This window comes from Eleutherodactylus coqui, chromosome 7, assembly GCF_035609145.1.
Source record: "Eleutherodactylus coqui strain aEleCoq1 chromosome 7, aEleCoq1.hap1, whole genome shotgun sequence".
Lineage (NCBI taxonomy): Eukaryota > Metazoa > Chordata > Amphibia > Anura > Eleutherodactylidae > Eleutherodactylus > Eleutherodactylus coqui.
The window spans coordinates 20,605,409-20,629,747 of NC_089843.1; the positions used below are offsets into that span (position 1 = coordinate 20,605,409).

At 47.5% G+C, this 24,339-nt stretch overlaps 1 protein-coding gene across 2 annotated transcripts in view; it reads right to left on the bottom strand.

Moving 5' to 3' along the window:
* The window catches only part of LOC136572383 (transcription factor COE3-like), a 109,585-nt gene that overhangs the window by 35,013 nt on the left and 50,233 nt on the right, over positions 1-24,339 (bottom strand). For both annotated transcript variants that reach the window (XM_066572910.1, XM_066572909.1), the window contains exons 6-7: positions 24,264-24,332; positions 6,671-6,752 (exon numbers count right to left, since the gene is read on the bottom strand). In XM_066572910.1, coding sequence (XP_066429007.1) covers positions 6,671-6,752; positions 24,264-24,332 — 151 coding nt within the window. The remainder of the gene's footprint in view (positions 1-6,670; positions 6,753-24,263; positions 24,333-24,339) is intronic.

Below are 24,339 nucleotides of genomic sequence, written 5' to 3' on the forward strand. Positions count from 1 at the left end.
GGCACAGAGCTGAGTACATATGGGAGCACAGACCTAAGCATATATCTATGCACAGAGCGGAGTATATATCTAGGCACAGAGCTGAGTATATATCTAGGCACAGAGCTGAGTATATATCTAGGCACAGAGCTGAGTATATATCTAGGCACAGAGCTGAGTATATATCTAGGCACAGAGCTGAGTATATATCTAGGCACAGAGCAAAGTATACATGTGGGCACAATGCTGAGTATATGAGTACAGCACTGCACACATAGATGTGGGGACAGAACAGAGTATACATATTAGTATAGTGCTCAGTATATATCTTGGTACAGCACCGAGTATATATCTGGGTACGGAGCTGGATATGTTGTTCATCCAGGTACAGTGCTGAGTATATACCTGGCTAAGAGTACAACTATTGCAAAGTTTGACATGACACTCAGAATGTTTTCTTGTCTTAATGGCATTTGTTGTATGCAGGTAACTTGCTGCTCAGGTGTTTGAGATGGGCAGGGGTCATGTGACGTGTCATTATTGGCTAGAACACCCTGCAAGTGTCAGATTTGCCGTATCTCTGCTTGCTTAGGAGTTAAGCGAGGGCAGAGTGTTATAAATTGTGTCTGACATCTAGGGCCTGTTCTTCATTGATGGATCACTTAGTGTTGAGACGTCCTTCCAGATGTTACAGGATGAGATATCCCCATCTGTGCCCAGCGAGTTCCCTCATTACTGGGCACAGGATGGCGCACCTCCGCACTTTGCTGTATGCAGAATGCTAGATGTGCGCATCCCTTGGAATGGAATAAACACATCTAACAGGCCAAGTAAAGCACTTTGTGAAACTTTGCCCTCAATTAGATGCGGCACAATTCCTGCCAGGACTGACACATCGCACCATCCGCTTCCCATCTGGAAAGCCTGAGCCGAATTCAATATGGTGAAGTTCAAAATGGCCGCCGAAAATACCTCCACTAGGAAAAAAATGCAGCCTCCCTCCAACTTAGCCCCTTTTTTTTCGTTTTCCCCCCGTCGCTGTCTGAGTGGTTTTGTGTGACGAGTCGTATTTTAATGTTACTTTATAAAGTGCTGAAAAACATTTAAAACATTCTAAGTGGAGTGAAATGCAAAATAAACCACATCCCGCCATCTTTTGGTGCGTCTTGTTTCTACGGCGCACAGACTGCAACACAAATGACCTGATGACTGTATTCTACGGGTCGGTCCGATCACTACGATACCAGACGTATTTAGGTGGGTTTTTTTGCGGTACTACTAATTTTTTTTTATTATTTTCTGCCGCCATCTTTTGAGCGCAATATTTTTTTTATTTTTCCGTCGACATAGTCATTTTTTGCGGGACGTGCTGTAGCTTTTATTGGTACCGTTTCATAATACATATGACTTTTTGATTGGTTTTTATTACATTTTTTTGGAGACGGGTTCACTAAAAAAAAGCACAATTCTCATGTTCTTTACTTTTTTCTGACGCCGTTCACCGTGCGGGGCGAACAATGCGTTACTTTGACTTTTACGGACGCAATGACACCAAATATGTATTTTTGTTAATATTTACACACACTTGAAAGCGGGTGTGTCCAGACTTTTGCCTCAGCCTGTATATCCAGTATGGGTATCCAGTGCTGGGTACACCTGGCCATAGGTGAACCTCCCTATAAGACATGTCACGGGCTGGGAGCGCCAGTCTCCTACATGGAGGAATGTAAATGAAGTGGCAGCTAATCACGTTAGGATGTCATAATTATCAGCTCTTTAAGGAGCCCCCTAATGAGCAGCAGAGCCCCGCTGTGAGCAAATAGCTGAAGCTCCTTCTGTGTCCCGGGGACTTAACTCTTCCAGCACCGCAGAGCTTGCATCATATAATGCAGAACCAGCAGAAGCGGGGTGTGAAGACTTTTACAAATAAGGCTGCTGATGGAAGAATAACATATTTACACGGCAGAGCGCGGCGGCGGTCCGCGAACAGAGAACCCGGACTGAGATCGCATTCTGAAGCACACGGTCTTCTCTGTGAGTGCGATGCATGGTGTGAGACAGTCCCATCTTGGGGCGAGTATTATTCACGCCGCACAAACTGCAGGTTGTTTCAGTATTTATTTTAAATCCTTTTGCATTTGTACATGTGAGAGCGAAGCGATTGGTAGCCGACCCGAAGCAAACGATGTGCGAGTTGTCTGCAGTATCGGACAAAATAGGAGGTTTCCTCCTCGCACCATCACTGCAAGAGAACCATCACCAGAAGCATCGCTCATGTAAGCAGAAGCATCACCCATGTAAGAAGAAGCATCACCCATGTAAGCAGAAGCATCGCCCATGTAAGCGGAAGCATCACCCATGTAAGCAGAAGCATCACCCATGTAAGCAGAAGCATCACCCATGTAAGCAGAAGCATCACCAATGTAAGCAGAAGCATCGCCCATGTAAGCGGAAGCATCACCCATGTAAGCACAAAGCATCACCCATGTAAGCACAAAGCATCACCCATGTAAGAAGAAGCATCACCCATGTAAGAAGAAGCATCACCCATGTAAGCAGAAGCATCACTCATGTAAGAAGAAGCATCACCCATGTAAGCAGAAGCATCACCCATGTAAGCAGAAGCATCACCCATGTAAGCCGAAGCATCACCCATGTAAGAAGAAACATCACCCATGTAAGAAGAAGCATCACCATGTAAGCAGAAGCATCACCCATGTAAGAAGAAGCATCACGCATGTAAGAAGAAGCATCACCCATGTAAGCAGAAGCATCACCCATGTAAGAAGAAGCATCACTCATGTAAGAAGAAGCATCACCCATGTAAGCAGAATCACCACCCATGTAAGCAGAAAGCATCACCCAAGTAAGCAGAAGCATCACCCATGTAAGAAGAATCATCAGCAATGTAAGCAGGAAGCATCACCCATGTAAGCAGAAGCATCATCCATGTAAGCAGAATCATCGCCCATGTAAGCAGGAAGCATTACCCATGTAAGAAGAAGCATCAGCCATGTAAGAAGAAGCATCAGCCATGTAAGCAGAAACATCCATGTAAGCAGAAGCATCACCCATGTAAGCAGAAGCATCACCCATGTAAGCAAAAGCATCACCCATGTAAGCAGGAAGCATCACCCATGTAAGAAGAAAAATCACCCATGTAAGCAGAAGCATCACCCATGTAAGCAGAGTCCTCGCCAATGTAAGAAGAAGCATCACCCATGTAAGCAGAAGCATCACCCATGTAAGAAGAAGCATCACCCATGTAAGCAGAAGCATCACCCATGTAAGCCGAAGCATCACCCATGTAAGAAGAAGCATCACCATGTAAGCAGAAGCATCACCCATGTAAGAAGAAGCATCACGCATGTAAGAAGAAGCATCACCATGTAAGAAGAAGCATCACGCATGTAAGCAGAAGCATCACCCATGTAAGAAGAAGCATCACGCATGTAAGAAGAAGCATCACCATGTAAGCAGAAGCATCACTCATGTAAGAAGAAGCATCACTCATGTAAGAAGAAGTATCACCCATGTAAGCAGAATCACCACCCATGTAAGCAGAAAGCATCACCCAAGTAAGCAGAAGCATCACTCATGTAAGAAGAATCATCAGCAATGTAAGCAGAAGCATCATCCATGTAAGAGAAAGCATCACCCATGTAAGCATATGCATCACCCATGTAAGCAGAAGCATCACCCATGTAAGAAGAAGCATCACCCATGTAAGCAGAGTCATCACCCATGTAAGCAGATCCATCCCCATGTAAGCATAAGCATCACCCATGTAAGAAGAAGCATCACCCATGTAAGCAGAGTCATCACCCATGTAAGCAGAAGCATCACCCATGTAAGCAGAAGCATCGCCCATGTAAGCAGAAGCATCGCCCATGTAAGCAGAAGCATCGCCTATGTAAGCAGAAGCCTCAGCCATGTAAGAAGCTTCCCCCATGTAAGAAGCACCACCCATGTAAGCAGAAGCATCACCCATGTAAGAAGAAGCATCAACATGTAAGCAGAGTCATCGCCTATGTAAGAAGAAGCATCACCCATGTAAGCAGAAGCATCCTCCATGTAAGAAAAAGCATCACCCATGAAAGGAGAGTCATCGCCTACGTAAGAAGAAGCATCACCCATGTAAGCAGAAGCATCATCCATGTAAGAGAAAGCATCACCCATGTAAGCAGAGTCATCACCCATGTAAGCATATGCATCACCCATATAAGAAGAAGCATCACCCATGTAAGCAGAGTCATCACCCATGTAAGCAGATCCATCCCCATGTAAGCATAAGCATCACCCATGTAAGCAGAGTCATCACCCATGTAAGCAGAAGCATCATTCATGTAAGAAGAAGCATCATTCATGTAAGAAGAAGCATCACCCATGTAAGAAGAAGCTTCACCCATGTAAGAAGAAGCTTCACCCATGTAAGCAGAAGCATCACCCATGTAGGCAGAAGCATCACCCATGTAGGCAGAAGCATCACCCATGTAGGCAGAGGCATCACCCATGTAAGCAGAAGCATCATCCATGTAAGCAGAAGCATCATCCATGTAAGAAAAAGCATCACCCATGTAAGCAGAAGCACCACCTATGTAAGCAGAAGCACCACCCATGTAAGAAGAAGCATCACCCATGTAAGCAGAAGCATCACTCATGTAAGAAGAAGCATCACTCATGTAAGAAGAAGCATCACCCATGTAAGCAGAATCACCACCCATGTAAGCAGAAAGCATCACCCAAGTAAGCAGAAGCATCACTCATGTAAGAAGAATCATCATCAATGTAAGCAGAAGCATCATCCATGTAAGAGAAAGCATCACCCATGTAAGCATATGCATCACCCATGTAAGCAGAAGCATCACCCATGTAAGAAGAAGCATCACCCATGTAAGCAGAGTCATCACCCATGTAAGCAGATCCATCCCCATGTAAGCATAAGCATCACCCATGTAAGAAGAAGCATCACCCATGTAAGCAGAGTCATCACCCATGTAAGCAGAAGCATCACCCATGTAAGCAGAAGCATCGCCTATGTAAGCAGAAGCATCGCCCATGTAAGCTGAAGCCTCAGCCATGTAAGAAGCTTCCCCCATGTAAGAAGCATCCCCCATGTAAGCAGAAGCATCACCCATGTAAGAAGAAGCATCACCATGTAAGCAGAGTCATCGCCTATGTAAGAAGAAGCATCACCCATGTAAGCAGAAGCATCCTCCATGTAAGAAAAAGCATCACCTATGAAAGGAGAGTCATCGTCTACGTAAGAAGAAGCATCACCCATGTAAGCAGAAGCATCATCCATGTAAGAGAAAGCATCACCCATGTAAGCAGAGTCATCACCCATGTAAGCATATGCATCACCCATGTAAGCAGAAGCATCACCCATATAAGAAGAAGCATCACCCATGTAAGCAGAGTCATCACCCATGTAAGCAGATCCATCGCCATGTAAGCATAAGCATCACCCATGTAAGCAGAGTCATCACCCATGTAAGCAGAAGCATCATTCATGTAAGAAGAAGCATCACCCATGTAAGAAGAAGCTTCACCCATGTAAGCAGAAGCATCACCCATGTAGGCAGAAGCATCACCCATGTAAGCAGAGGCATCACCCATGTAAGCAGAAGCATGGCCCATGTAAGAATAAACATCACCCATGTAAGAATAAACATCACCCATGTAAGCAGAAGCACCACCTATGTAAGCAGAAGCATCGCCCATGTAAGCAGAAGCATCACGCATGTAAGAATAATCACCCATGTAAGCAGAAGCATCACCCATGTAAACAGAAATAAATCGCATTGCATCACTGAACGTGTGATTTTCCCGTGTGTGAAAATTGCACGGTTTTTCAATTGGAAATTTTTAAAAATCCCATGAGACTCATCTACATCGCAGAGAAATAGAGCATGCTGCAGTGTTTCCGTCACACAAAACCGCAGCAAGAGGAAAAACACGCGTGTAAATGTAGACCCGCTGAAAACCATGGGTTCTATTTCTGTGTCCCGCAATGCACTGGAAACCGCTGATATGAATCCAGCCTAATGTGAACTTTCTTTCTACTGTGCGTTGCTGACCAGCTCCCTGAATACAGCCAGCAGTGTAAACAATGGCACTTCTATATGGGTTACCATGGTTACGTCCAGGGACATGCATAGTAAAGTGAGGACTTCTGGGACGAGTCTTCAGTAATGTTCACATCACAAGAGAACAGCATGCAAGGGGGTACCCAAAAGAAACAGGCTTGTTCTCCTGGTGCGTGGGGTGTTACTAGTACCGGCTTCTGCTGCTAGCTGAAAGTCTGTGGACCCTTCTGAGGCGGTACGCAGCTGTGACATTGTGTTTCTTTTTCATTGGCAGTACTAGTAACGCCCCGCCCACCAGAAGAAAATTCCTGTGTCTTAAGAGCCCCTTGTATATCCCCTGGTATTTCACCTTCCAGGTCCTAGACTCCCATCGATTCCCCATATTCATAATATCCCGGACGAGCCCCCAATAGTCAGGAGGCTCATATTGTTCAGAGACGTCTTTCTCGTTTTATACCCAAAAATCTTTAAGATGATTATGATTAAAAAATGTGACAATCCGATCGGGGCGGTGATGTGTGGTCAGAGAGGTTGACATGGAGGGCTAATCTTCCCTCCTAGACAGTGGGTGCGAGGACTGTAGGGGTTCTTGGTCATCTCACCTGGAATCTCCTCATGTCCCGCGGGTTCCCGGCGTTCTTCAGACAGTTCTGGTTGCATTTTAAGAAAAACTTCAAGAAGAACCTGTAAAAGAGAAAAGGTGTGATGAGGGTGGTGGACATGGGCTCCACAGATCCTCTCCACAAAGAGATATAGCACCAGAACCTACATCACCAGTACTTACACCACCAGTACCTACACCACCAGAACCTACACCACCAGTACCTACACCACCAGTACCTACACCACCAGAACCTACACCACCAGTACCTACACCACCAGTACCTACACCACCAGAACCTACACCACCAGAACCTACACCACCAGTACCTACACCACCAGAACCTACACCACCAGTACCTACACCACCAGTACCTACACCACCAGTACCTACACCACCAGAACCTACACCACCAAAACCTACATCACCAGTACCTCCACCACCTGTACCTCCACCACCTGTACCACCACCACCAGTACCTACACCACCAGAACCTACACCACCAGTACCTACACCACCAGAACCTACACCACCAGTACCTACACCACCAGAACCTACACCACCAGAACCTACACCACCAGTACCTACACCACCAGTACCTACACCACCAAAACCTACATCACCAGAACCTACATCACCAGTACCTCCACCACCTGTACCACCACCACCAGTACCTACACCACCAGAACCTACACCACCAAAACCTACACCACCTGTACCACCACCACCAGTACCTACACCAACAGAACCTACACCACCAGAACCTACACCACCAAAACCTACACCACCAAAACCTACACCACCAGTACCTGCACCACCAGTACCTACACCACCAGAACCTACACCACCAGAACCTACACCACCAGTACCTACACCACCAAAACCTACACCACCAAAACCTACACCACCAGTACCTGCACCACCAGTACCTACACCACCAGAACCTACACCACCAGAACCTACACCACCAGAACCTACACCACCAGTACCTACACCACCAGTACCTACACCACCAGAACCTACACCACCAGAACCTACACCACCAGAACCTACACCACCAGTACCTGCACCACCAGAGCCTACACCACCAGAGCCTACACCACCAGAGCCTACACCAGCAGTACCTACACTCATCGACAGGACAATAACACACCAAGGAGGAGCTGGAAGCAGATAAAACATTCTCTGTGATTGTAACGCTGATATAAGTAAGTGATTACAATACCAGAGCAAAAGGAGCATTTATTGTGGAGAACCGACCCCGTGTAGGGAGGCTCTAGTACCCTGTTGTACCACCTCTAGCTTGGATACAAGATGTACTATGGATGGGCATGGAGGCTCTAGTACCCTGTTGTACCGCCTCTAGCTTGGATACAAGATGTGATACGGGGAACATGGAGGCTCTAGTACCTTGTTGTACCACCTCTAGCTTGGATACAAGATGTGATACGGGGGACATGGAGGCTCTAGTACCCTGTTGTACTGCCTCTAGCTTGGATACAAGATGTGATACGGGGAGGCATGGAGGCTCTAGTATCCTGTTGTACCGCCTCTAGCTTAGATACAAGATGTGATACAGGCAGGCATGGAGGCTCTAGTATCCTGTTGTACCACCTCTAGCTTAGATACAAGATGTGATACAGGGAGGCATGGAGGCTCTAGTATCCTGTTGTACCGCCTCTAGCTTAGATACAAGATGTGATACAGGCAGGCATGGAGGCTCTAGTATCCTGTTGTACCACCTCTAGCTTGGATACAAGATGTGATACTGGAGGGCATGTATGCTCTAGTACCCTGTTGTACCGCCTCTAGCTTGGATACAAGATGTGATACAGGTGGGCATGGAGGCTCTAGTATCCTGTTGTACCACCTCTAGCTTGGATACAAGATGTGATACAGGCAGGCATGGAGGCTCTAGTACCCTGCTGTACCGCCTCTAGCTTGGATACAAGATGTGATACGGGCAGCATGGAGGCTCTAGTACCCTGTTGTACCACCTCTAGCTTGGATACAAGATGTGATACGGGGGGCATGGAGGCCGTAGTATCCTGTTGTACCGCCTCTAGCTTGGATACAAGATGTGATATGGGGGCATGGAGGCCGTAGTATCCTGTTGTACCGCCTCTAGCTTGGATACAAGCCCTTCTGATATAATCTATTGGGAATAATGTATGCCTAGATGAGATTTCCAAATCATTACATTCTTTTCGTCTTAACATTTTACAGAGTCTCAACTTTTTTGAAATTGGGGTTTTATAGGGATCTTTCATAGGGCAAACAAGCACTAGATGAGACTTGCATCCACCACTCAAACACCGCTATCCCTTTAACGGTAAGCCCATCTTTACAGGAAATGTCTGAAGCACTTAAGGATCATGAGAGACGAACCTCATTCATTATTAAGAGCCTCCAACCTCACCTGTCGGCGGCGGGAACCTCAGAGCATTCTGCTTCCCTGATAACCCAGGGTTATAAAACCCTCAATGTGGTCTCATTTATGGCCACAGACATGGTCGCTCACTTCATTGGTGCGTACGCTGCCCTCACCGCTGCTCAGACATGTCTGAGGTTTCATCTACTCCCCTTTAACAGAACGGCACTGTATAGTAGTCTGCAGCCGGAGAGGACTTGTCGGTCAACTTTACTCTAAAGTAGAGCAGCACAGGGCTGTACAACCGGGGTTATGTGATGGGATGATTTAAGAGGGCCACCCACATATCGCCCCATAAATAGGCCTTATAGTACTAGACAACCTCTGAGATTTTAGACGGGGCTACCAAGTTTGGGGTTCTCCTCTACTGGCTAAGACTCATCTCTCAGCACAGGAGGACCTCCGGATGGTATATTGTGAAGGATGGAAATAATAGAAGTCCAGTGATGGCCAGGGTTAGGAGTCCGGTGGGCGGTACTAAACAGCCTTCTAAGTATGACTTGGCATATAGGGACAGCTATCATTCCCCGAGGAGAACCGCCCACCGGACTCCTAAGCCCAGGAGGTGCAGAGACTTAGGTTATATATATGTAAATCAATAATCGGCTCCTCCAGTTCTATAACCTCCTGCATGCAGATCAGACACCGTGTTCAACACGATAGGGTCCATCTTAACCTTACAGAGAATATTACAATAGAGGAGCTCTGTCCTGACCTTACATGGTGGCCTCAGATACAGACAACCTGTGCGGTCACACAGAGCTCCGGCCACCAGCTTGTAGGGGGTCCAGGCAGATGTACGCTGGGTGCAATCACTTGCCTTAGCTCTTCCTTTTGCATCTTATGGAGCTACAGGAATCCTCCTCTTCCTCACTCTGTCTCCTTTCCTCTGAGGCTCCTTCTCACCGCTGTCAGCCCACTGGTGCCCCGGCGATGCAATAGTCTAATTCTACTACAGTATTTAGGTTATGAGCTCGGTTCTGGTAGTGTATTTATGCACTGAGCTTGGTTCTGGTGCTGTATTTATGCAATGAGCTTGGTCCTGTTGCAGTATTTACGCACTGAGCTTGGTTCTGCTGCTGTATTTGTGTTATGAGCTTGGTTCTGCTGCTGTATTTGTGTTATGAGCTTGGTTCTGCTGCTGTATTTGTGTTATAAGCTTGTTACTGGTGCTGTGTTTGTGTTATAAGCTTGGTTCTGGTGCTGTATTTCTGTTATGAGCTTGTTACTGGTGCTGTATTTGTGTTATAAGCTTGGTTCTGGTGCTGTATTTCTGTTATGAGCTTGTTACTGGTGCTGTATTTGTGTTATAAGCTTGGTTCTGGTGCTATATTTGTGTTATGAGCTTGATACTGGGACTGTATTTGTGTTATAAGCTTGGTTTTGGTGCTATATTTGTGTTATGAGCTCGGTACTGGTGCTGTATTTGTGTTATAAGCTTGGTTCTGGTGCTGTATTTGTGTTATGAGCTTGGTTTTGGTGCTGTATTTGGGTTATGAGCTTGGTTCTGGCGATGTATTTATTTACTGAACTTGGGTTTGCTGATGTACTTGTTTGCTTCTGGTTATTATATGAGGTTATTATATAGACAATCCGCGGTATTCCACACACTTTACAAAAATAAAACATTTGCATATCCGTTCAGATGAGCAGATAGCGATTGCAACTTCCGCGAGTGGAAATAAAATCGCAGCATGCTCTATTTTTGTGCGGACTCCACACGGACAGCTTCCATTGAAGTCAATGGAAGCTGTCCCACCCACGGCCCATCTGCAATTGACATTATGGTACCCGCGTCATCACCTAGCGGCGGTGCGGGAAATACAAATATATGTGAAAAAAAATCTACTGCCCACGATCGATGGTGGGCATCCGCAGTGAAGAAATGACAGTTACGTGGGATCACGGGCCGCGGTCAGAGCCGGATTGTGCTGCGGGCTCCTGCATGTGGAATCCGATCCGCCCGTGTGAGACCGGCCTCAGGCTGGCACCGTAACCACGGCTATTATAATGATCCCCTCTCCAGCCTTGCACTCGCTCAGTCTCCCCTGGGCTTCGGTACAATTGACGGGTCTGGACATATAACAGCCGCGTCCGAGGATCAGGGCGACATTGGTGTTCTACAAGGAGGATCACAGGATGGCACAGACGCAGGAAGGAAGACGGGCAGAGAAACCTCGGTGAGCCGGAGCCAGACAAGAGACGGAGCCAGACAGATCCGTTCCCAAAGGCTTCCAGGAGTCATGAAATATTTATAGCGCTGGGACGGCGCAGCCTGCGTTGGGCACGGCTCCGTGAATTATACATGGGCTGCTGTGTACCCGGAGGAGACGCACACATGGGCACACCAGCGAGCTGGCATATGGTTAGACACAAACACATACTAGGAGACCATACACATATTTATACCTTCTCGCTGAGCCGGATGCCAATGTTGATCCACAAACAATGCAACCTATATTCCCACCTGTGCGCCATATGTCCCCGCACAATGGCGGCCAGCTGGAGACGCGACAAATCACGGATGACTGTGCGTGGGTATAGATTACCTTACATGAGAGACGCGCCGGCAGTGCAAGCCGGGAACCTTCTCATAGGCAGCTACCAAGACCTCTGCTTGCTCACAACAAGGGCGCATTACACAAACTATCTCCCCCGCGAGTTCCATCGGATTGCGATATGAGCCGAACTCGTACGGGAGAATAACCCATTCATGTCAATCAGATCATTTGCAGAAACGACTTTTCACAGCAAGATCAAAAAATTGCAGCACGTCCAATTTTTGGGCGATTCTGTTACAGAATTGCTCATGGTTTGCTGGGGGGGGGGGGGGGCAGAAAAAAAATCCCCTTGTGCTTGTATGTAAATACAATTTTCAGGTGAGTGCGATCTCTGCTATTGGGAAAACGGGATTTTCTTGCAGATGAAAACGATAAGTTCTGCGTATTTCCTGCAAAATGTCTACATGTATCATGTAAAACGCGTAGGACTACAAGTGTGACATCAGGCCGAGCGTCTATCCCTGTAAAACCCCGAGAACTCGTTCACACAGGGGAGTGCGATTGTGGTGCGGGCAAAAACAGACGGCTTTTTGTGCGATCTTCATGCGCTTTTCTTACGTTTTTCACTTTTTTCATGCGCAAATGTCATCCGTTTTTTTCCCCACGGAAGGCGGTCCAATTGGTGTCATTTAAAACCCCCATTGAATTTAATGGGTGCGCGAAAAATTGGACCGCCCTCACATTTTATACAAGTGTATTCCGTTTTTTTTTTTACGCACGCACTCACTTGAGCAGGTGATTCTCATCTGAGAATCGCACCAAGAGAAGACATGGCGCAGTTTTAATTACTCGGACTATCCAACCGAGTCAAAACCGAATGTGTTACATTTCTGTGCAAGATTTTTAGGGGGCCCGGACTCATACAGAACAAACCTCCTGTGTGGATGAGCCCTAACTTGTCACATTGCTGAGGGTCTGTTACAATGTATCAGGACTGGAGGAAACTCTCTAAACAAGAAGACAACCTGTCTTAGTTTGTTACAATGTATCACTGCAGGCAACATGCATGAGTCTGGGGTGGATACAACTGCAAGGAGCTCCTCATCTGCTGCACATCTTGCATTGTACGACTCCTCCAAGGCGTTCTTCACACCTACATTTAAGCTGAGTTCACACAGGGCGGATTTGCCGCAGTTTTTCCGTTGCAGTTTGCCGCAGAAGAACTGCTTCTGCGGCAAAACCACTTTAATTTGGGCTTGCGGATTTTGGTGCGGAAAAATCCGCCAGCAATTTTTTCCGCAGCGCTTTTTTACTTTTTGCCGCGTATTTTCCGCGGATTTGGCTGCGTCCATAGAGCTCTATGGACAAAAAAGCGCTGCGGAAAAGACCGTACAATGAACATGCTGCATCTTTTAAAACCGCGCCGCAGTTGCATTTCCGCTCTGCCCCATCATGGCAGCCGGACCCCTGCCGCCAGCAGATCTGTTCCATGATGGAACCGAACATCAATGAATGGAACCCATTGACCATAACGGGGTCCGTCCGGCTTCCACCGGCCCCCCGGCAATACCCTGGGTAATACAGTGCAGTATGCTGCATTAGTCGCTCTAGGATTTTGGGACAAATCTGCAGCGGAGCCGCCGAACGGAGTCTCCATTACCGATGTGAACAGTCGTAGCCGCGTCCTGCTCTCACTTTACAGAACAGTTGTACTTGGTGTAACAGTAAGTGTTACAAGCATCTAACAGATGCGGCACCCCGGAATCCTCGGGCACAATGTGCGATACAGAATTGTAACACGGAGCTTACATGGCGGAGCCCAAGATACAGAGCCGTATACTGCAGGCTCACCGGAGGGGGAGCTACTGGAAGGTCAGAGGCCAATACCGTCACTTACATCCTGCGAATAGATTGTGTAGGGAACGAACACTCCCCATTACTACACACACTGGATGGCCCTTATAGAGTCCCTGTATGGAGATTCAATCTGTGATCCTGTGACATGAAATCACGGGACAAGTTTTCCGTGGATCGGGTTCAGTGTGAATCTGCCTTGGATGGGAAAATCCAGCGATCGGAGCGACCTCCAACGAGGCCGGACCATCAGTGCTGGACGAGCCGAGGGCTCACTGCCAACCGTGAGGGGTTTTCTCATGTTGGCAGGAGAGTTTACCAAGAATGGCGTGATCAAGGAAAAACGTCCAGCAAGAAGGTAACCAGGGGACGGAAACAAGTCATCAACGAAAGGTCAGAGGAGGATGTCGGGAATCGTTCTGACCATGAAGCTCTGCACAGTTAGGAAAGCTGGAACCCCAACTAATGTGTCCGAACGCACAACTCGCCGTTCCTCCGCACGGATGGCTATAACAGCGGACGACCAGCTCCAGCGCCATTGTGTAAGAGAAACAGAAGGGTGAGACTCCAGCGGGCAAAAGAGCGCAAAACTTGTATCACTGGGCAGCGGAGAAACATCTGCTGGTCAGATGGATCCAGATTTCTGTTGCTCCGTGCTGATGGGAGGTCAGAATTTGGTGCAAGCAGCAGGAATCGCTGATCCCTTTCTGTCAGCCGGTCAGAATATGTCAGCACCGCCATATAATCTGTAGCGACCACAAGAAGCTTCCTGTCCACAGGGGCCGGTATTCCTGCAGGACGATGTCATCACCTAGTGGAATCTACACCACAACGAACTGCTGCGGTTATAGAGGCCCAAAGGAGCCCAACGCTACTAGATGGCGGTCATTACTAACATGGCCGCTCAGCGCTTATCTAAAAGAGGTCTCAGGAGGCAAAAGAAGGGAGAACAAGAAAAAGACAGAAAACAGTAAAGGAAAAAGGAGGAAAAGGTGCTGAACAAGAAAGCCTGGCAGGGCAGCTGGTACCAAGGGTGTAGCCTGGACTCTGATGCCTACAGGAGTCCGCAGACCCCTCTGCCGGAGGACTATAAATGGCTTTCATGGTTGGAGGACCCACTGACCACCCTTAAAGCGACTGAAAGCATCCCCAGGTCGGGGGCCTGTACACATCTGATCACCATCTGCTCCATACTCAATGCCTTGAGATCTGGGGGACCACCATAAGGTGATCCAGTGATGGTGGCGTCTTCATTCCCATAGATACTGGAAGGAGCGATGTGACTGAGATATTTATACACAAGGCTCCATTATTAGACACATCTCCTAATCATTACCATATCCACTGCCATAGCCGTGTGCCGTGATCTCCCGGGCGCCAGGTGATATCGTTTCCCCTCACCGCTGCCGGAGCCAAGACTCCAGCGAGCGGCGAATCAAACTCCCTGCCACTTTTTCACCTACTTAAGCAGCAGCCGTGCATATGGTCTGCCAGTTAAAAATAAAGACAATACGCATAAATTAGCATACATAATACGCCACTCTCCCCATTTAATATGCAAATTCCCTGAAACATTGCAGAACACCTTCTGTTCAGAGTGAATAAATTTGAATTCGCAATTAGAATAATCTTGTATAATTAATGAAAAGCGTCAATTTTGGCTCATAAGTAATTTGATTAACATGTTGATAGGGCACTTATCAAGCTCTCTAAACCACTGGGGCTGGGCTGGGAGAAGAGGGGCTCGTAGGCGGCAGACAGAGGAGGCCCCAAGACCACCCGAGTCTAAGGAGACCACGGCAAAGTGCAGGAGTGAGGCCTGGGAGTGCGAATGTAGGATGCGCCAACTGCCTTGTTGGCGCCAACCAATCACAAGTGATGCCTACTGGTCGAGAGCAAGCACAGAATGCAGCGGGCCGGGCTCTCTTTGGAATGGGATATAATCGGCAAATTTTGTGTCCATGAAAAGATGCAATGAGTAACGCTGGTGGCTCCAATGTCTTCTAATAGGCCAAAGTGTAAGTATGATCATTGGAGGTTGGTTGATTGTTCGAAGGCTTTTGGTCATTAAGCCGAAACCTCCATAGCAGCCTGTTATACAGAGTCCTATTACTGTGACCACCAGCTGATACCCAGCGTAACCGCCATGTGTCGCATGGACAGACGGTCTGGGAGAGACTCAATAAGGGGCAGGTAGGTGGTCTCAGGTATCTGGAGCCATGCAGACTGCATCCTACAGTTGGTGGAGAATGCATGAGGCAGGGTCCATAGAGCGAACATGTCAATCGAGGTGGTCTCATAGATGCTCAATTGGGTTCAAGTCTAGGGAATTAGGGGGCAGGGAAGTACTTGGAAGTCTTGGTTGTGCTCCTCCAACCGCTGTCAGACATTTCTTGCCATGTGATATCTTGTGCATTGCCTTGCTGTAAAATTCCACCAGCCACAGAGAAGAGAATTAGCATGTATGGGTGTCAGTGATCTGCAAGGATGGATCCATAACCCAATCGGTTCAGAGAGCCTTCAATATGGATAAGTGGACTCGGAGAACACTACCACCAGAATGCTGCCACCACCGGCTCGTGTTCTTCCAGCAATGGCTGTAGGGTGTTTGCTCTCCGATGTTTCTCACTCGACCCCCCAACGTCCATCCATTCCATTGAGGAGAAAACATGAAGAAACCCTTCATCAATCAGCGGTGGTCCAATTCCAATACTGTCATGCAAATTGAAGCCTCATCTCCTAATGCACTATTGTTAATATAGGCGCAGTGACCGTCGTCTGCTTTGGAGCGCCATATGCAGTTGGGTTCGCTCTACTGTTGTATTACACACGTCTGGTAGCCCTCCAGGATCATCATCATGGTGAGTGGTTCCACTGTAATGTATCGGTCGGCCCTCGCACAGCTTCTTACGTTCACCTCTCCCATCAATGACACACGGTTCTCTGCAGTTTCCACGTCGGTTGTCACATTCACTCTCAGCACACATTGCGCCGTTTGAGAAATACCGCCATCCTCGGCCTGAAGGCCAACAATCATCCAGTGTTACAACTCTGATAAATCACTCCTTTTACCCCTGACAAGTGATCTGTGAGCAGACGGCCTATCGCCCACTTATATACCCACCAAGGCAGCCCACGACACGTCACAAAACCCTTCTAACACCTCAGATGCTGGGGTGAATAGTGACCAGGGCAGATACAGAGTGTATCAGAGGGAGGGGCCGATCTCCGTTACCCTATCATCACCACCCATAGTGGGACTGCAGGGTGCTGACCAGTCTTCATGGTAGTCAGTCATGTATACCAGGTGGACTTCCCTATTAGGTCGGACGAATAGGCAAAAAAGCTGACAGGAATAATACACCGTAACCCAGGAGTGTATTATATAAGAGACTAGACGTTCCTCCAGTCCCGTAGGAAAACTAAAAGTAAAAAAAAAAGTTTTAAAGAAAAAGGTTTAAAAATAAAAGAAACAAAATCCAAAATCTAAATGTAGAGCAAGAAAACTAAAAAACAGCATATTTGGTATTGCCACATCTGTAATGCTGCGGATAACATTAACATTTTTATATGGTCAACAGTGTAATAAAAATTCCAAATACCTGACGTATCACATCTTGTATCCAAGCTAGAGACGGTACAACAGGGTACAGGAGCCTCCATCCCTGCCTGTATCACATCTTGTATCCAAGCTAGAGGCAGTACAACAGGGTACTAGAGCCTCCATGCCTGCCTGTATCACATCTTGTATCCAAGCTACAGGCGGTACAGCAGGGTACTAGAGCCTCCATGCCTGGTCGTATCACATCTTGTATCCAAGCTAGAGGCAGTACAACAGGGTACTAGAGCCTCCATACCCGCCAGTATCATATCTTGTATCCAAGCTAGAGGCAGTACAACAGGGTACTAGAGCCTCCATGCCTGCCTGTATCACATCTTGTATCCAAGCTACAGGCGGTACAGCAGGGTACTAGAGCCTCTATGCCCATCTGTATCACATCTTGTATCCAAGCTAGAGGCAGTACAACAGGGTACTAGAGCCTCCATGCCCACCCGTATCACATTTTGTATCCAAGCTAGAGGCGGTACAACAGGGTACTAGAGCCTCCATGCCCACCCGTATCACATCTTGTATCCAAGCTAGAGGCAGTACAACCGGGGACTAGAGCCTCCATGCCCACCTGTATCACATCTTGTATCCAAGCTAGAGGTGGTACAGCAGGGTACTAGAGCCTCCATGCCCACCTGTATCACATCTTGTATCCAAGCTAGAGGTGGTACAACAGGGTACTAGAGCCTCCATGCCCCCTGTATCACATCTTGTATCCAAGCTAGAGGCAGTACAACAGGGTACTAGAGCCTCCATGCCCACCCGTATCACATCTTGTATCCAAGCTAGAGGCAGTACAACAGGGTACTAGAGCCTCCATGTCCCCTGTATCACATCTTGTATCCTCCCTACAGGGGGGGGGGGGGTTCTCCCCAATAATTGATGCTTTTGCTCTGATATTGTAATCTCTTATCAGCGTTACAATCACACTGAGAAAGTTTTATTCGATTCGAGTTTTTGTGATTTTTTTTTACCCATCAAGTCACCCAATACAAATGAATAAAAGCTAACTACTGACGTACATATATGTGTCCCAAAAAGGTACCATCGAAAACACTGCCTAACTCATCCTGCACACTAACACTCGTCCATAGCAAATAAAACAAAATAATGGCCCATTTTTTTCTAGGAATAGTTCTGTTTTTATTGAGCAAAAGTAGTAAAATATATATAAAATTCGTTAGATATCTGGTATTGGCGTAAATGTAATAACCGATAGAATTGATAATACTATAAGCTCTTGGAACAGGAGAAGTAAAAAATGAGAAAAAAATGCTGTTAAAGGGTTAAAGAGGTCATCCAGGGAGACAAAATACTTACCTGGACCAGCGGTATTTACACCACCACTTCCAGCCTGGTTCTGACACGGGGTCATGTGATATGGACCTTTTCTGTGCCTGTGATGTCATCAGAGGGGGCCGGTTCATGTCCAATGCAGACGCTGAAGGGGCGGGCTTAGTTAGTAGGACAAGCCAAACAGCCAGCCCCCGCAGTACCGTAAGAGGCAGAGAAAAGGTCCACATCACGTGACCTGGGATTGGCGTCATGCAGAGGTCTCACCACTACAGGACAGGGTGAGGATTCTGCCTCCCTGGACAACACCATTAACCCCTGAGTGACAGGGACTATTTTGGTTCTAAAGACGCAACAATTTTGGCGGTTTTCATCACTTTTCAAAAGCGATCATTTTTCAAACTTTCCATTGACACAGCCGTAGAAGAGCTTGGTCTCATGTGGCAATCTACAGTTTTTATTAGGTCCATTTTGCAGAACACAGCAAAAAACACATGAATTCAGCTATTTTTTTAACATTGTTCATCATGTGGCATAAATGACAGGTTGGTACGATTAGGACACCAAAATTAGCTTTTTTAGGGTTTGTACATTCTTGCTTTTACAATAAAAAACTTTTTTTGAAATATATATTTAGGCATTGCTGCATTTAAAGTTCCAGAACACTCCATGTCCAACCCCCTCCCCCCCCCCCCCCCCGCGCCCCCAGAAGAAGTTGTGTTGTGCTGTAAAACTGGTCCTGCAGTTCCATCTCAGGCAAATCTATAACTGATTAGAGTTGTCCTCAGCCCCCTCCCTTCCTCTTCCTCTTGCTGTTTGGGTCCCTCAGGGCTCGGACCTTAGCCCTCTCCCCTCCTCTTCCCCTTTCTGTTGGGCTCCCCTAGGGCTCAATCCTCGGCCCCCTCCCCTCCCTTTCCCATTGCTGTTGAAGTCCCCCAGGGCTCGGTCCTCAGCCTCCTCCACTCCTCTTACCCCTGCTGTTGGGGTTCCCCAGGGCTCGGACCTCAGCCCTCTCCCCTCCTCTTTCCCTTTCTGTTGGGCTCCCCCCTCAATCCTCGGCCCCCTCCCCTCCTTTTCCCATTGCTGTTAAGGTCCCCCAGGGCTCGTTACTCAGACCCCTCCCTTCCTCTTCCTCTTGCTGTTTGGGTCCCTCAGGGCTCGGACCTTAGCCCTCTCCCCTCCTCTTCCCCTTTCTGTTGGGCTCCCCTAGGGCTCAATCCTTGGCCCCCTCCCCTCCCTTTCCCATTGCTGTTGAAGTCCCCCAGGGCTCGGTCCTCAGCCTCCTCCACTCCTCTTACCCCTGCTGTTGGGGTCCCTCAGGGCTCGGACCTTAGCCCTCTCCCCTCCTCTTTCCCTTTCTGTTGGGCTCCCCCCTCAATCCTCGGCCCCCTCCCCTCCTTTTCCCATTGCTGTTGAGGTCCCCCAGGGCTCGTTCCTCAGACCCCTCCCTTCCTCTTCCTCTTGCTGTTTCGGTTCCCCAGGGATCGGTCCTCGGCTTCCTCCTCTCCACTTCCCCTTGCTGCTTGGGTCCCCCAGAGCTCGGTCCTCTTCTCCATCTACACGGGCCCTATTGGACAAGCGACCAGGAGTTTTGTCTTTAAGTACCATCTCTACGCTGATGACACCCAGCTATACACCTCTTCCTGTGACATCACATCACCAGTCCTTCAGAACATCACGACTGTCTGTCCGCTGTATCTAAGGCCTCATGTCCACTTGCACTCACGGATTCCACTGCTGAATCCCGCAGTGGAATCCAGCCGTGCCCACGGACATGGACAGGAAAATACATTTTCTTACCTGTCCAGATCCAGCGCATGTCTCTTCCGTGCCAGACGGATCTTCTTTCTTCAGCACGCCGGATGCGTCCGGACGCTCCAGTGTCATGCCGAACGCATGCGCAGTGCAATTTTTAAAAAAAATCTCCTGCTTTCCCGCGGATCCGCGGCATGTCCACAGTAACAGCTGTGGCTGTGCCGCGGATCAGATGGCTTCCATTGACCTCAATGGAAGCTGTCCCGCGGCATCCGCAGAAATGCAATCCGCATGCTGGAAAAAAAAAATCACAGCCACATGCTTTAAATTACCTTGCAGATGCTAATGCATCCCCATGGACACCTAGATCTGCGGATCTACCGCGCGGGAGACCTGCAGGGATTTTATAATTAAAATCCGTCCATGGACTTTTCGCCTAATACAATGTCCTCTCTCTTCCTAAAGCTACAAAATCATCGCTACACAGGCGTGTATGTGAAGAGAATGGTTTCCAATGGGTTCTCCACATGAGATGTTTTGTAGCCTGAAAGAACCCACTGGAAACCATCAGCTTCACATACATGCCTTTGTAGCGATGATTTTGTAGCTCCTGTGAAAGTGGCCTAAAACTAGACCTCTCAAGAACTGACCTTATGGTGTTTCCACCCTCCACTAACCGACCTCATCCTGACATCTCCATCTCAGTGTGTGGCACCATAACTCCCAGCACGCACGCTCTCTTGGGGTCATATTCGACGCCGATCTCTCCTTTACCCCCTACATCCATTCTCTGGGCCGAACATCTCAGCTGCACCTCAAGAACATCACAAGAATCCGCTCTTTTCTCACCGTGGACACGCTAAAAACGCTTATTGTTGCCCTCATCCACTCCCGGCTCGATTATTGCAACTCGTTGCTGATCGGCCTCCCCTGCACCAGACTCTACCCTCTCCAATCCATCCTGAATGCGGCAGCCAGGCTCATATTCCTGTCCAGCCGTTACTCGGACGCCTCTGCCCTGTGCCAGTCACTGCACTGGCTGCCCGTTAAATACGGAATTCAATTTAAACTCACCACTCTCATCCACAAAGCCCTCCACAACGCAGCGCCCCCCTATATCGCCTCCCTCATCTCAATCCATCACCCAGCCCGGGCTCTCCGCTCTGCTAACAAAATCAGACTGAGCGCCCCTTTAATTCAAACCTCTCATTCCTGCCGCCAACACTTCTCCAGAGCAGCACCGGTCCTCTAGAACGCACTACCCCAAACTTTCTGGGCAATCGCTGACACTCAAAATTTCAGGTGTGCTCTAAAAACGCACCTCTTCAGGGAGGCATACCACATCCACTAAACCAAACCCCTCTGTACCCCCTGATAACATGCTGCCTGAACTACTGACTGCAATTCCTGCTAGCTGTAATCAACTGCCCCCTGTAGGCACAATTTGACCATTTGTCTATGTGTATAGAATCCCTCACTCTCTGCCATATTGTGCCCATCTCCAGCCCTTTACCTTCTGTACTACCACATTATTTGTAGTATGTAAGCTCGTTGGAGCAGGACCCTCACCCCATTACTAGTAGTATGTAAGCTCGTTGGAGCAGGACCCTCACCCCTACTGTCCCCATCAACTGATCCCTACATGTAACCCTGGTTTTTGTATCTTTGTTTCTTTTATCTGTTCTCCCCTGTATTGTAAGCGTTGCAGAATATGTTGGCGCTATATAAATAAAGATTACTATTATTATTATAAGAGGGCAATGGCTGGAAGATGAGGTGAGAGAAGAGTAACAAACACATCTATATACAAGGCAAATAAGGGCAAAAGAAACAAGATCCCTGCAGATCAGCACCGTGAAGAAAGTGCGGGAACCAGTAGACTCCGGTCAAGGCAAAAGTCCACCAAAACCAAGACTAGCCAAAGAACTCCATCTACCTCCACAATTCCATGTACAGATCTACCCTATGAAGCAGGAGGCAATGTACATCTGATCACTAGTGGTCCCTCGTGGGATGGGAGGTCACGGCTGTAATATTATGGGAACTCTGCTACTCTCCAGGATGATTCAGGGATCCGGCATTGAGTATTTTGTAGAGCATTCAGAGTGGAATGAGCTCCAGTCTTACATCCACTTTAGGAATTGGCAGCCAAGTCAACTCATGTCCAAACATCTCAGCATTTCAAAATTCGGCTACAGCAGAACAGTAACCATTCTCCACCACAACCCTCAGGGGGTCCCAGGCCGCTGCTATCTCTGAGGCATTGTATAAGACCCGGATTTCTTGCCCAGGAAGGAAAGAACATGACTGTCTATATCTATGGCCCCCGACATTGGTTCCCTCAGTTCACTATGAGCAGATCAAGGGGTCTCTTATATATTGACAGGAGCTCCACAAGCCATTAACAAGGCATTGTGCCCATAAGAGCGGGGCGTTGAATGGAGACTCTTATCTCCAGCCATTGACTGACAGCTCCACAAGGAAGCTGTCTGTATCAAAAGAGAGGTTTCACATTCAAGGAGCTACTCAACAAAGGAGAGAAGACGATAAGCAAGATAACATTGTGAACTGCCAAGACGAGGGGTGGTAGGAAATGAAATAGAGGGGTAAAGACAAGGATTTGGATCCACAAAGACTGCGGAAAGTAACACAAAGCATGAAGGAACCTGACTGCAATATGGTAAGAGGCGCCAAACAAAGTTTACGAGACTGGGCAAACACAATGAGGAGCGGCCATGACTGCAAATACTGTATAGACCATAGACACATATACAGTATACACATAAATACAGTATACGCATACGTATATATGCAGGCACACATACACATATAACCAACCCTTCAAGTAGCAGGACATTTATTAAAGAGAACCATCTGACACCCGCAGGATGGCGGGCGCTTTTTGTCTGATGACCTGATCATCTTTATGTGAATAGAATATGAAAATATGATTTCTACATCAGTGTGATGTCACTACTTCCTGCTGATTTCACAGGCCGGTTCTGTGTGATGTCACTTCTCTAAGATATTGTTTATATAGTCTTCCTCTGTATAACGTCAGTATTTTTTCTGATGATTTCACAGGCTCTCTCTCTGTGATGTCACTACCTTCTGTTGTTTTAAAAGGTTAGTTCTTTATAATAACACTACCTCCTATTGATTTAATAGGCAGGCTCTCTGTGATGTCACTGCCTTGTGTTATTTCTATAGGCAGGCTCTATGTGAGGTCACTGCCTCGTGTTATTTCTATAGGCAGGCTTTCTGTGATGTCACTGCCTTGTGTTATTTCTATAGGCAGGCTTTCTGTGATGTCACTGCCTCATGTTATTTCTATAGGCAGCCTCTCTGTGATGTCACTGCCTTGTGTTATTTCTATAGGCAGGCTCTCTGTGATGTCACTGCCTTGTGTTATTTCTATAGGCAAGCTCTATGTGAGGTCACTGCCTCGTGTTATTTCTATAGGCAGGCTTTCTGTGATGTCACTGCCTCATGTTATTTCTATAGGCAGCCTCTCTGTGATGTCACTGCCTTGTCTTATTTCTATAGGCAGGCTCTCTGTGATGTCACTGCCTCTTGTTGTTTCCATAGGCAGTTTCTCTGTGATGTCACTGATTCATGTTATTTCTATCAGCAGGCTCTCTGTGAGGTCACCGCCTCTCTTGTTGTTTCTATAAGCAGGTTTTCTGTGATGTCACTGCCTCTTGTTATTTATATTGGTAAGCTTTCTGTGATGTCACTGCCTCTTGTTTTTTTCTATTGGCAGGTTCTCTGTGATGTCACTGCCTCATGTAATTTCTAAAGGCAGGCTTTCTGTGATGTCACTGCCTCATGTTATTTCTATAGGCTGTCTCTCTGTGATGTCACTGCCTCATGTTATTTATATAGGCAGCTTCTCTGTGATGTCACTGCCTCTTGTTATTTCTATAGGCAGGCTCTCTGTGATGTCACTGCCTCGTGTTTTTTTCCACTGGCAGGCTTTCTGTGAGGTCACTGCTTCCTTTTGCTTTTCAATATCTCTAACTGAAATCTTAGCTCATTAATGGTGCCTCATTAATGGGTGCAGCACCTGCGGAAACACACACGCTAAAGTCTTCTCCGCCAGCCATACCTTCCATGGTTTACAGGTGTCATTTTAGAAGACGTGTCTTACCTGTCTATGATGACTGGGTCGGAGGGCGTCTCGTTACGATTTCCGCAGCTTTTCTTGTCGCAGCATCGACTAAAAA